Genomic DNA, 13,304 nt, shown 5'->3' on the forward strand with positions numbered 1-13,304 from the left:
GGTACAGTGATAGCCTGGTTGCCCTACTTGACTTGTAACTTGTGACCCAAAATGGACAGTAAGGTCACCTTAAACAAAAGTATTGCTATACCAAGCTTCAGATTAGAATTTACTGAGCTTGGCTAACATTTTCTGATGCAATTCTTCTTCCTAAGTGACTAAAATGTAAGATAAAGTATAACCTTTGTACATTAAGGTTTTATTGAGGAGAGAAAAAATATATATATACACCTAAATATAAAATCAATGCAAATACTCCACATGATATATTGTGACATATAGTGGAGTTGGGAATGTGGCCTTTTGTTCTGACCCACACCTGTGTGTGTCTATATTGTAGACGCTTATTTCTGGTCCCTTTTTTAGTTAGATGTGCGACTCTGCTTGCAAACACTTGTCCAAGCCCAGACCTGCCATGGTTCACCACCCAGCTCTACATCTCAGCAACCAGAATCACCGAGCAAGGCCATTACTCATCAAGCCTGGCCCTTTCTAAATAATTTCATAAATATTCCATGGGCTGGCTTAAACAGGAGAGTCAGAAAAGTCATGGCTTGGCGCCTTATTGACGCAGACCCCATTAAGCTTAGTGCTGCAGCAGGAACACAGGGAGACAATTAATCTTTTAGGATCTGATACAGGGCAAAAGCAAATGCAAGAGTGGGACAGGAAAAAAGAAAGGCTATGCATTAATGGAATAATGTGAGAGAGAAGGGAAACTGAGACCGGTCAAAAAAGATTGACACCTAGGCTGCGTTATGAATTATGTAGAATCTTGGAGCAGTGAGAGTGGATTCAACCAAACAAGCTCTCCTTCCTTCTTTCTCGAGACCACATCTGCTTAGAAATATCTTAACTGAAAGGGAAAATGTTAAAGGAAAGGCATTACATTTAAAAGTGGAAGGGAAGACAATCCGCTGACCTGAAAGAACATCGAGACTGTCACGACAAATTCTTGAGCGGCTTCTCTGTTGTTTATGTAAATGCAAGATTTGTACTGGTGTTATTTTTGTCATATTCAAGTGATGGAGAAAGAGAAGCAAAGAACAAAAACATGAGAAAAGGACTGCAAGTGTGAGAGGGACTGATGCTCTTTACACTCACAGAGGGGGAAAAAGAAAGGATGAAGAGTGAGAAAGGTGAGAAAAACAAGGTTAGAAAGAGAGCTGGAAAAGACAAGCAGGGAAGAAAGGCAACACCAACAATCCTCTGCAAATCCAGACTGACTGTGTTTTATCCTCATGAGAGGTCTGGCCCTAGCATTACTGGCTTTTCACACAGATGGAGAAGTAAATGAGCCACTAAGATGTCACTGCCATCACCATTAATCTGCTGTCTTTTTCTCCTGCCTTTATTCACAGAGGGGTGTGCACTGGGGGCATGGACTGCATTCACAGAAACTGTGATAACCATGACTTTTTAAGTGAAGAATTACAGAGTGCTTCTGTTCTGTTTTGCTTAACTGAAAGGTTTTGAGAGTCTACCAGCAGCATTATGTTCTAGTTTTACTCAGCATTATGAAATATTTAGAGAGTACAGCTACCTTCATGGATATATTACCTTCTGCTTGCATGCTTTGCACCAAGTTTTATTTGTAAAACTATGTTATTTGCAAGATTCAAATAAAAAGGATTACGTTTCCACAATACAAGACAAGACCTCTCGCTTCCACTGGATGCAGCCGTGTTGTGTTCCATCTACGATGTGGTCACTGGAGCTGATTGCTGCCAGTCTAGTCAATGGTTGTGACTCTACCAGGTCTGGCTGCATCACATCTCCAATCTGTCCCACTTGTGGCTCTCTGGTCAACTTCACTAAAGTAATGCATCTAGTCTATTTTTGACAGATGCCACATCTGGAACACTACTGACAAGGTTCACCTCACCAATCAGTGCTTTCCGCCAAGTTATCTATGTGAAACACAGATAGGCCAGGAAATGATTAGCTAAAATTTGTTAATTAACACTAAACACTAAGTACAGCTGATGATAAAAATGATGTCATTAGTTTGCTGTTATTTGGTCATGAAGTCAAGTAGCAGATAATCAGAGGATTATCAAAGCAAAACTAATCTTCTGGAAGGAAATGTGAATGTCTGTACTAAAATTTTATGGCAATTTATCTAATAGTTGTTGAGACACCTCACTCAAAACTAAAAATATTAACCTAATTGTGGCAACTAGAGGTAATGTCGGCCAGTCAGTGTCAATAGGATTCATCCTCTGGAGATCATGAACGGAACTTCATGGGAACCCATCTGATAAAAGGTGAGATATTTCGGTCTAGGCTAAAGTGGTGGACTGATGGATGAACAGTGCCACTGCCCAGCACAATGCCACTGGTTAGAAGCTATGTTATGATCATTCTTATGTAGAGCACAAAAAGTAGGATATGTTTTTCCCCATGGTGTTCAAAAATGTCCACTAAAATCAAATAAATAAAATCGGCTGAAAATGCCATTGTTACTCTTCAAGTTATTGGTGAAATAATGCACCACAGTTTGCAGTTTTACTCAAACTCAAATACCATGCAATTCCAACTGCTAAAACGTTACAGAGACACAGACATGCCCTGCAACATCCTCACTAGTGTCAGGTATTTTGTTCTCTCGCTGTTAAAAGGTCAAGCAAATGACAACAGCCAGTATGAAGCTGAGGCTCATTTCTCTCAGCTTTACTGTGCACGTCACATCTCTCACACACAGGAACACTCACTACGCATTTACAGCACCTGCCTGGCCATTGTTACATTTATCCTATTCATACATTCATTAGCATGTTAATATACACGGGGCTAATGGGGTGTGTATGAAAAGTCTTTAGCTCTTAACATAAGAAGATGCAGTGCAGATTATGACTAGTCTGGGACACAGTAGCGTCCTCCCATAAGGATAAGATGCACATAATGCTCTGTGAGTCTATGCAGATATTTACTGGAGTGTGACAAGGAAGAATTGGAACATTAAGTTTAGGGACACAGTAAATATAAATATGTAAAAAAAAATGTTCTCACTTGTCCTCAGTGAGTTCCCGCAAGATTTTTTTCTTGTTCTACTGGATTCACTTTACATGCATTTTAAATTTTGTATCTTTTACCATGCGCCCATAAATGACCTACTTGTGTATATGGAAGTCCTGTTATGTCTAAACCTGGAGTATGGTGTTATAATGGAAGCATCTATAAACAGACGACTCATTCTCTGGTTATGGATTCCCGTTACCAAGTCGGACAATATAAACAATACACTATACAACATCATAAATATTAATAGTAGGTCCGACCTCCGAGGCTAATGGCCTCAGTAAAGAGGACATTATACTGCTACTGGGAGTAGAAGGGTCAAGGTCATTTCTATGATTCAACTCCAGCATACAGTCCTGCAGAGGAATTTCAGCATCATAATGTAACAATAGCTTTGGCTTCATAAAAATATTAGAAAACACTAATTACTATCAGTTTTCTATCATTGAGACCAAATAAATCACAAAATGCTGTGACAGAACTAGTCGGTCTGGTTGCATATTCTCGTCATATCGTCTGTAAGTTCTGTGAAACCCTGCACCTGCCTCAGCTCTATTTATTTGAACAAGCAAGACACTAAAAAAAACAAAAAAAACAAAGTCTTATTCATAATCATGGCTTGGCATTTGTCTGATGGATTCCACTCTACTGCGCAAGCGTTCAGCTACTGTACATGCTTAGAAAAGCCATAGAGAAAAAGACATTTCCCTGTTTTGTGTGATTGTTTAATCTGCTTTTTTGATACATATCAGGTCAAAGCGATATTTGTAAGTAGAATAAAGGGAAGTAATTTCAGTCTACTCAGAGGGAAGGCTAAAAGGCCATGTGCAGTAGAGCACATTTAGATAAAAACTAAAGTAAAGCCGTCAGATGCACACAAACACACAGAATTAGGAAGGACAAGCCAAGAGATCATTGAAATAAGCCTAACTAGACATGGCACGTAGCAATGCAGGAGACATGACCCACACTGCCATCCCATCCTGCTCACCGTTTCCTCACCCAGACTAAAACCCTCTACTCACCCACACTGTTTTTCCATGTCAGGACATGCTGTGCTGAGTAACTGCATTTGTATGATAAAGTAGTCCTGACAACATCTTTCTGGTTAAAATAAAATATAAATCCATTTGGCTTTGACTACGTACTCAGAATTTGATGAGGAGAGAGGGGAAGGCGGAGACATTTTGCATTAGAGCAGAGTCTGACACAGATAAGAGCACATTAAAACTGGACAGAGAAATTGCAAAATGCTTAGAAACCTAACATTTTATTAGTAATGTTAAAAGCACATGAGTGAATCTGAATCAATGTCCTATTTTTATAGGCAGAGAAACAGAAGTAGATGCTGTTCTTTCATGGAATAAAGTCTAATGTTCTTCCTGCAGTTTGCAGACAACCCGCAATGCAGCCAAGTCTAAATCCTCTATGAAATAAAAGACATGGGCAGATGAAAAGGGCACATCAGTTTAAAAGTGTGCTCAAAATGTCATCTCCATCCCTATAGGGAGCAGCGGGGGTCAGTCTGGAGCGGACCTGAGACCAACTCACCCATTTAAACAAGTAAAGACAAATGAAAAGGGCACATCAATTTGGAGTGGACGTGGGCACAGCATCTCTTTCTCTGAGCACTGTGCCTCCCAGAGGTAGTATATTAGGCTGAAAGGGAGTCACTGGGGGCGAAGTACATCGCTAAATAATGTGCCTCCCAGCAGCACAATTACTGAGCATAATGGCTGCTTTCATCTTAACAGGGATGTGTGTCTGTGTGTTTGTATTTTTGTATACAGATATATCTGTATGCATCTCTGTGAGTAAAGCACTCCCTGAGCCATTTTTCTTAATGTCTATATGCTCCCTCTGAGGATAATGTAAAAATAGGAAGCGAACTGAGATCAAGAAGAACTACTACCTACAGTGCACTGAGTTTTAATGTTTGTGTGCATCTGTTGTGCTGATGCAGACTTACGAAGCACGCCCACTTTCAGAATCTCACAGAGCATCTTGGTCAGTTCAATGCTGCTGCGGCCAAACGGACACTCATGCTTGTCTTCTCGGCTGCTGTTCTCCAAGACAATCTAGAAACACAGACGATCAATTGAGTCAAACAAATCATAAAAGACCATATTTCTTCTGACATAAAAATGGTCAAACATTTGATGAAATGCTGGTGAATGAAAAGGTTTGTCTATAGCAACCAAAGACATTTATTTGCTATAAAACAGTGGTCATCAGACACTAGGCCTAAATTTCCAGATGCAGACTAAAGCTCCTATAATTTCATGTGATATCACTTAAATACAGCTTACATTTTTTCAGTGTCACTGTTGCATGTACTGATGTTGGCCACAGAGTCGTTTTGACATTAGAACTGCCAGGAACATCACTTTGCTTATGGTGTTGTGCCAAAAGTGACTGGTCTGCGGGACTGCACAGCCCATTAAAGCTGTATCACCCAAAAACAGACACAAGATATATTCCCGTGGTAGTAGCAAGGGTATGTCTTTGCAAAACCTGATTGCTTGAGGACACTGTAACTGAATAATGATTGACAGCAGTGCTCAGTGAGGTCTGACAGACTTTAAGTGTTGTAACATGAGCGATCAGGACATCTGCCGGGTTTTTCTTATTTATCATGGCTCATGCGTTGCTTTCATGTGTTATTTTGTGTGTCTAGGAGTAATTATTATACTTGGATTTGGTGTCAGATCTGAGATTCTCAAAGACAGACTGGAGTGTAGCTCCTCAGCTGACCAGCCTCTCAGTTGAAAGGAGATCGCCATCTCAGAGCTCAAAAGCAGCACAGACTCCAGGCTCCACAAAAACATCATACATTATCACCTTCATGGAGAAACATTTATTGCACAGATATTGTGCACAAAGTCAGATCCACTCATCACAAAAAACTGTGAATACCATCCAACCACATACAGACACCATGAACTATATACTATTATTCAAAATATGTTTAAAGTCATTACACTGCCTCTCAGAGACCAACTCTGAATGGGATCAAATCATGTCTGTTGTCTGGGCTGAACAACCTCATGACACACAGTTTTAGCTGAAAGAAAATTTGGAAACAAGCCAGAAACTACAAATAAGTGAATGAGCTGGAGGGGAAGCAGGTTTGATAGGAAGCAGAGGTGATGAGGAGAAACAGGACACCACAGAAGTCTGTCTATGTGTGTGTGTGTGTGTGTGTGTGTGTGTTAGTGTGTGTGTTAATGTGCCTACATAGGGTATATGAAAGTGTACTGTACTGTGCCCGTGTATGCTTACCCTAATGTAGGCGTCCTGGTGGTGCCTGGCAAAATACAACATGTTGTCCAGAGCCAGCATGCCTGGAGGAATCTGGGTGAAATCCACAGCTGGATTCACATGGTTCTGGGAGAGAAAGAGGAGGATGCACAGTCAGACAAATACACTAGGAGTTACACAGTATAACAAGTTTCCTACTCTTGGCTCCAGATCCAGTTAATCTGCATGTTACCCATGAACTTTACACCAAAGCATTATTGTAGCATTTTGCCTAATCATTCAATTCTCTATAAAATGTATATTAACTTGCATTTGCTTGACATTCTAACTTATGTAATGGGTGTGTTGCACTGTGGTGGTAACCTTTATAAAGCCACTGAAACTGGGTTTTATTTCCTTAGCTGTATTGATTAACATTTATAGTAAGAACTCAAAAATGAACTACTAAAACTAAAATGCTGCTCAAGACAACATACAGTATCTTCAGGGTTGCTCTTTTGCAGGTTCTATGTCTAAGAATAAAAATCCTAAAAAGAAAAATGAATAAATAAATCACTGAACTATCTAAAAATTAGGCTTAAAAAAAGTTCAACATTTTGAAATTTGTGGATTTTACTTGGCAATGACAGCATCATCAAACAAGTTTCATGTCTCTGCAAGCTGATTTTCATAATGCAGTAAAAAGAACAAACTGTTGGCTGCCTTGGAAGTACGGTATAAAAAAAAAACAATTGAAAAAAATGATCATTATTTTTGCAAAATTGTCAGCAAAATGTAAAACATGTTGAACATGATTTATAGTTTACAATAAAACACTTCAAGCCCCAAACCTTTTCAAAAACAAACCAGCCTTTACAGTGCACTATAGTCTTCTGTAACCCCTGTGCAGACAGATACTGCCTGTGCTGCCATAGTCTATCATGCTTCATTTCTCTCAGATGCTGCATTAATAAATAGGACTAATGATTACAGTAATGGATACACATGCAAGCACATCACTCGAAGCTCATCTTGACTTTGAACAGTGAGACAGGATGTTGAACAGGAAAGCGACAGGAAGAGGAGGAGAGAAAGAAGAAGATGAAGGAGAAACGAGGACACTGAGATCTGGCTCATCCTTTTTGTAATTCTGCCCGACAAGAAACAGACGTGTAGGCTTAAAACGGTAACAGACACTCTGACATATGTGCATCTTAAAAAATACTCGCATATGGAAATGTGAAAAAAATTCCAGCATAAAGAACCCAAAGGTATTAAAAGGCAAACCAATTATCTCAGTAGTGATAAGGAAAATTAAGCCCTGCGTGTGTGTACACTATGTTTGTGTGTCTGTTCCTGCAATCTGTCTAGCATGGAAAGCAGAATAAGGACTTTAGGGTGACTTTCCTCCATATTAGTGGAGATGAGGTCCGACTGGGCTTATCATCACTGAGCTATATACTGGGAGTGTAGAGTCCTGAAACAGCTCAGGGTTTATGCCAAGCCACACTGGGTTTAATCCAAGTTCTCATGCTAGTTAGACCACTGCATACAAGTCCACACACACTCACACATGCAGGTCAAAAAACATGCATGATTTAAAGTAGGTAGATCATATAATAAGAGCAAGAACAGTAAACAAAAACATTATAGGGAGAAAAAAAAAGAGTTAAAAGTCTGAGGAGGAAATACATTATAATAAAATGGGTAAGAGAACACTACACACTGACAACCCATCCTTCCTGGCATGCCTGGACAGAAACAAACACACACACACACACACACACACACACACTTTGACCTGCACATTTGGAAGTGAAGGACAATCACATCCAACTAACAGCAGTCCCTTGTGGACATACTGCCTCCTGCTTTCCTTTATGATCCCAGTTTTGAGTCGTGTGTGTTTTTATTAGTATTAGTTTGAACCACAGGACACGTGCACAACTTACAATAAAGCCAAGCTTCTTGTAGTCACGTGTGTACATGGACTTGCGCTTCTCGATGCTGCCGCTGTTGTTGGGCGCACATTCCACATCGAAGGCAATTCTTCGCAGCTCAAAGATGATGTCCCTCTGAGCCTGCACATGCAAAGAAGAACATTAAAGTCTTTTCTTTTGTTCATTATTTTATATGCTTCAGCCTCATCTCTGCTGTCTGCAGTGGCTAAGACAATCTGACAGCAGCCGTCTCTCTCTCCACTGTCTTTAAATTATATTATAAACTTACAATAACTGGTTTTTGAGATCTGGCTGTGTCGGACCCAAATGCTCACAAGCTGGTAAAGAAAAGATTAATGATTTATTTACTCCTGGCAGCTGCAGCATGTTTGGCGGTGCTGCTGAGAAATCCCTCCAAGACACAAACCTCTCATTTTCCTAAAAAGTTTTTTTTGGGGAATTGTTCTTGTAAATGGGCTTTTATAAGGCTTTTCTGTGTATGGAAGCACATTCGATGGACTTTACACTTTTAACCTATTCACCTATTTACACACCAGTGATATCACTGGCGGCAACTGGGGGTTCAGTGACTTGTCCCTTCAACGTGTGGACTGGAATGGCCAGGACCTGAACCGCCAACCCTATGGGTTCCATTTACTGAGCCACAGTTGCCCTTTGTACACCTGCAGGGTGTGATGTTATTTGTGCAGTGTACATTACTGCAGGTTAAACATCTGTGCTACAAACCTACAATGTTGACCAACATCTATTACAGTGAACACACTGAGCAACACTATTACACTGGATGGCATGTCATTTCATGACAAACATGGGCATTGCATTTGATTTTAAGCCAATCCCACTGTCCAGCTGCTGGAAAAATTCACTGAAACATATATCAGTTTAACAGTAAAAATCATCCCTGACAAAAGCATTAACCTTTTTTTTTTTGGAAAATTTTGCAACACTCTAATGCCCCAATAACCATGATTATCTAACAGCTAAATTACAAACACAAGGAAAACTAAGGCTTGGGGTTGAGAACAGATAATGATGATCCTAACTTTCCCTCCTTTATACTTCCACCATGTCCCCCAGGCCCGATAATGATGATCCTAACTTCCCCTCCTTTATACTTCCACCATGTCCCCCTTATTCCATCCATCCCAGCTATCCCGCCCTGCACTGTCACACTTCCCACCTGGTCCTGGGGATCCATCTTTGTCATCATGCGGTCCTCCAGCAGGTTGAAGGTGAGCACCTGCAGCATATACAGTTGGTGGGCCATCTCATCATTGATGGGTGTGGGGCTCCGGATCACATTCTACATGATGTGAAGGTCAAACAGAGGAGGGAGAGAGGGGAGGGGATAGAGAGGGAGGAGCAGGAGAGTGTAAGAAAAAGGTGTTAAATGTGCAATGAGAAGGTGAAGGACAGGGGCCAGGGTCAGGGGAGATATGGATTTTGGAGGAAGACGGCAAGATATAAACCAGAAGGAGAGGATTTGGGAGCAAATGATGAGGATTAAGAAGCAGAAGTCATGAAAGAAGAGGAGAGGGAGAAATGAAAATTATCACAAGGGAGAGGATGAAAGAGACAATTGGGAACAGGTGTGAGAAAATGACTAAAGTAGATAACCACGGAGGTGAGACAGAGGTAGAAGTGGCAGGTGTCTTCTTCCTCTCTGATATCACACTAGTGCAGAGGACAGAGATAAAGAGTGATAAAGACCAAGAGAGACAGAGGGATACACAGGAGATGTAAAGAGGAGGAGGGCATGGCTAGACTTACACTGAGAATGATGGAGCGCAGCTGTTTCTGGGCAAGAATATGGGCCATCTCCTGTAGAGCCGAGAAAGAAAAAGAGGGAGAAACAGGGACAAAATAAGAAAGGATATAGGAAGAGTGAGGACAAAGTGAGAACGATTACAACGAGAGACATCAATATAACAACATTTTTTGCTGGGTTTCTTTAGATTTAAATGAGAAATGAATGTGGGCAAAAACAAAAATGATACTGCTGAGGCACACCGCAAAGTATGCAGTGCCAGGCTGTAAAAAAACAGAAAGGAAGCCATCCCACAATAGAACTTAATCTTAAAAAGGGATACTAAATGCACTAACTAATGTCCTCTACAGTGCAAGCTATGTAGTGTGCTAATCAAGGGTGCACTTACTGTCAGGGGACAATTTAGGATGTCCACAATGTGCTCATCAAACTACCATATCGTGTGCAGTGAAGAAACAAAGTGAGAGACAGAGAGACAGAGAGGATGAGTGAGTGAATGTGGAAAAAAGAGTCTGAGAGAGGGTTAAAAAAAATTCATATTCTGTCCGTAGTGCAGCTTGTGGAAGGAGAGGGGGGGAGGTGACGAAATCAGCAGAATGGTGACAGACTGGGGAATCTCATAATAGCAGCTTTCCTTACTACACACACGAACACACAAAACACACACTAGCATCTGTCCTGTAAGGCGCACATGGCAAAAACTGAGAGCCTCTCGCATGTTTCATCTGTGATCCATCAGAGTATAAATGTACCTGTCTGACAAGGTCATGTGTAAAACTGCCACGGTGCAGAAATAAAATGGGCTCCTATATTATCACACATGCTTGCACCTGAGCAAAAATAGACACAGCTCAATCACCACCTAAAACAACAGCATCAAGATTGATGCCGACTGACCACATGAATGTGATTTGAGCTGACCCTTGTCAAAGTGTCAAAATGTACTAATTTGGCCTCAGTAAAGGAAACACAGCTGCCTGGATGCATTAATGCTGTGAAGCTTTCTGCATAGCATGTACTCGGCTTTGTATGCTGCACAGTAGAAAAGCTGTGGGTTAGCATCATTCATCATTAATGTTCCAGCACACCGGTGGACCCAGTGGTGCTGATACACGGGATCATGTGACTACGGGGCAAAACGTGTCATAGTTGAGAGAGACAGACAGAGAGAGATGAGTAGAGAAAGGAGAGCATGGCTGAGCACAAAATACACTTCTGCAGAGAGGAACGACAGAGACGTGAGTGGTGCTTTTATCACTATTTCATTACAGTGTTTACTCTGCAGATGATTCTTAGACACCAACAGTACTGTCACAGCACAAAAACAGTGATGAATATGTACCATATAAAGCTCGGTGCATCATACTGAGTACAGTGTGAAAGTGCTGTGTAGGCTCACCTGTCTCTTCTCTTCAGGAGCTTTGAGGAAGAGAGCATTGATGACAGCAATAGTGTAGGTCTGAATATCTTGATCAGTCCTGTAATCAGAAAATCACCCACACAAGAATATATCAAATATCGCAATTAGTAGTTTATTGTCATTGGCAGATGTGGTCTGAGATGCATTTATCACTGTGTAAAGGACATCGATTGGTTCACAAATGAATCAACATCATTAATGTTCACAATTACATTCTACTGATTGCTCCATTTACCCCTGAAGATGAGGGATGAGCTGTCCAATGGTGATCTCTTGCGCAACCTTGTGGTACAGATCCTGACTGTTGAGTACCATAGACTCCAGGATGGCCAGGGAGCGCTGCAACACCGCGGTGTCCATCGCTGACTTATTCACATAGCTGGCAATCTGCAGGAAGGACAGAGCAGGAATCTATCAGAGTTAATGCTCTAGAGGTACAAAGATGGACTCTTACAATTAATATATCAATAATTGGCCCAAATCCTTTTGGCACCTGGAAACATAAAGGTAAGGCAAAACTGAAGATCTGCACTTTTACTTAGTTGCTGTAACATATAATTGTGTGAAGAGGATGATCCAAAACAAATGTGTATAATGTGCGTAGCATGTTCTGAAATCTGGGGAGCAAACTATGTCAGGATAAACATGTCCAGTTGTGATTAATGTTTGTGTTACATACATTATATAATACATACATTTAAAAAATCTGAAGGTGAAGAGTACTAACCAACACTTAATTGTTAAGTATTGCAGATTTCTCTATTGTCTGTTACACACTGATGTCACAACATAAACTACTTAAGCATGTTGTAATTTGACCAAAAAATATTAAGCTTCCAACCTTTTGTTTATTGTAGAGGCCATGAAAACCACTGTGAGTGTTCAAACCCTTTCCAGCCAATATACAGCGTGACAGCAGCATTTATGACTCTAAGTGGCCTCTTAAATCCCAGCCCAGTTAAATGAGTCATTTTCTTGGCTGACCTTCTTGATGAAGGCCACAGAGAAAGTGTCCCAGGAGACGATGCCATGGTCCATCAGCTCCACAAAGGCCGTCAGAGTGAAGGACAGCAGGTCACCAAAACTACAAGAAAATGCACACACACAGACACACACAAACCATAGGAAACTTCTCTCTCACAGATGGTTTGGAGCTGCATAGCCCAGATGGCTTGAGGAATGAGTGGTCAGCAGACACAGAGAGAGGTGGTGGAGAGGGGGAAAGGGGACAGGAGAACATAAGTTCAATGCTGCAACCAGACTTGCTGATAAAAAAACTGAAAAAATAAGAGACAGGGAGAGAGGAGAAAATGGGAAAGAGGCTTGCAATGCAGTGCAGACAGAGTGGCCTTTATGAAACAGCAGGGCTGTCAGAAGGCCAGCAGGAGCAGGGCAGCACAGCATGATGTTCAGTCAGGACCAGAAAGCTATATTACAGAATGAAATCATGCAGTTACACAAACATCAGGAGAAATAAATGACTCTGAAAGAGTCACAGGAGGTCAAAGCAGGGAACACATTAAACAGCTATTATATCCCAGACATATTACTGCTAGGGGAACTTCATGATTGATCACAGATAAAAGAAAAAGTTCTCACTCATGATGAAATTAAAAATGTCAAGCTGGTCTCGCTAGCTTGTTTTGAAAACTGTTCAGTGAGTTAAAACCCTGGCTTGATGAACAGATTTGATAATACTGACATCTACTGCTCCAAATTGGCACTGCAGGAACTGTGCTCTACTCGGGCTTTTACCGTGTTCAGTTTTTGAGCATCCTTTTATGCTTTTCATATTCTAGCCGAATTGTATGAATCCCAACTATGAAGGTCTAAACCAAACAAAATCTATGCATCTTAAAAAAAATCACTTTATAAAACAGTTTAAAAGATATAA

At 40.9% G+C, this 13,304-nt stretch overlaps 1 protein-coding gene across 3 annotated transcripts in view; it reads right to left on the reverse strand.

The window, feature by feature from the left end:
- The window catches only part of elmo1 (engulfment and cell motility 1 (ced-12 homolog, C. elegans)), a 106,275-nt gene that overhangs the window by 45,211 nt on the left and 47,760 nt on the right, over positions 1–13,304 (reverse strand). For all 3 annotated transcript variants that reach the window (XM_020606861.1, XM_020606859.1, XM_020606860.1), the window contains 8 exons: positions 12,395–12,494; positions 11,646–11,797; positions 11,390–11,468; positions 9,993–10,043; positions 9,403–9,525; positions 8,214–8,342; positions 6,304–6,408; positions 4,991–5,099 (listed from right to left, as the gene is read on the reverse strand). In XM_020606861.1, the coding sequence (XP_020462517.1) occupies positions 4,991–5,099; positions 6,304–6,408; positions 8,214–8,342; positions 9,403–9,525; positions 9,993–10,043; positions 11,390–11,468; positions 11,646–11,797; positions 12,395–12,494 (848 nt within the window). The remainder of the gene's footprint in view (positions 1–4,990; positions 5,100–6,303; positions 6,409–8,213; positions 8,343–9,402; positions 9,526–9,992; positions 10,044–11,389; positions 11,469–11,645; positions 11,798–12,394; positions 12,495–13,304) is intronic.

This window comes from Monopterus albus, unplaced genomic scaffold (assembly GCF_001952655.1).
Source record: "Monopterus albus unplaced genomic scaffold, M_albus_1.0 scaffold82.1, whole genome shotgun sequence".
Taxonomy (NCBI): domain Eukaryota; kingdom Metazoa; phylum Chordata; class Actinopteri; order Synbranchiformes; family Synbranchidae; genus Monopterus; species Monopterus albus.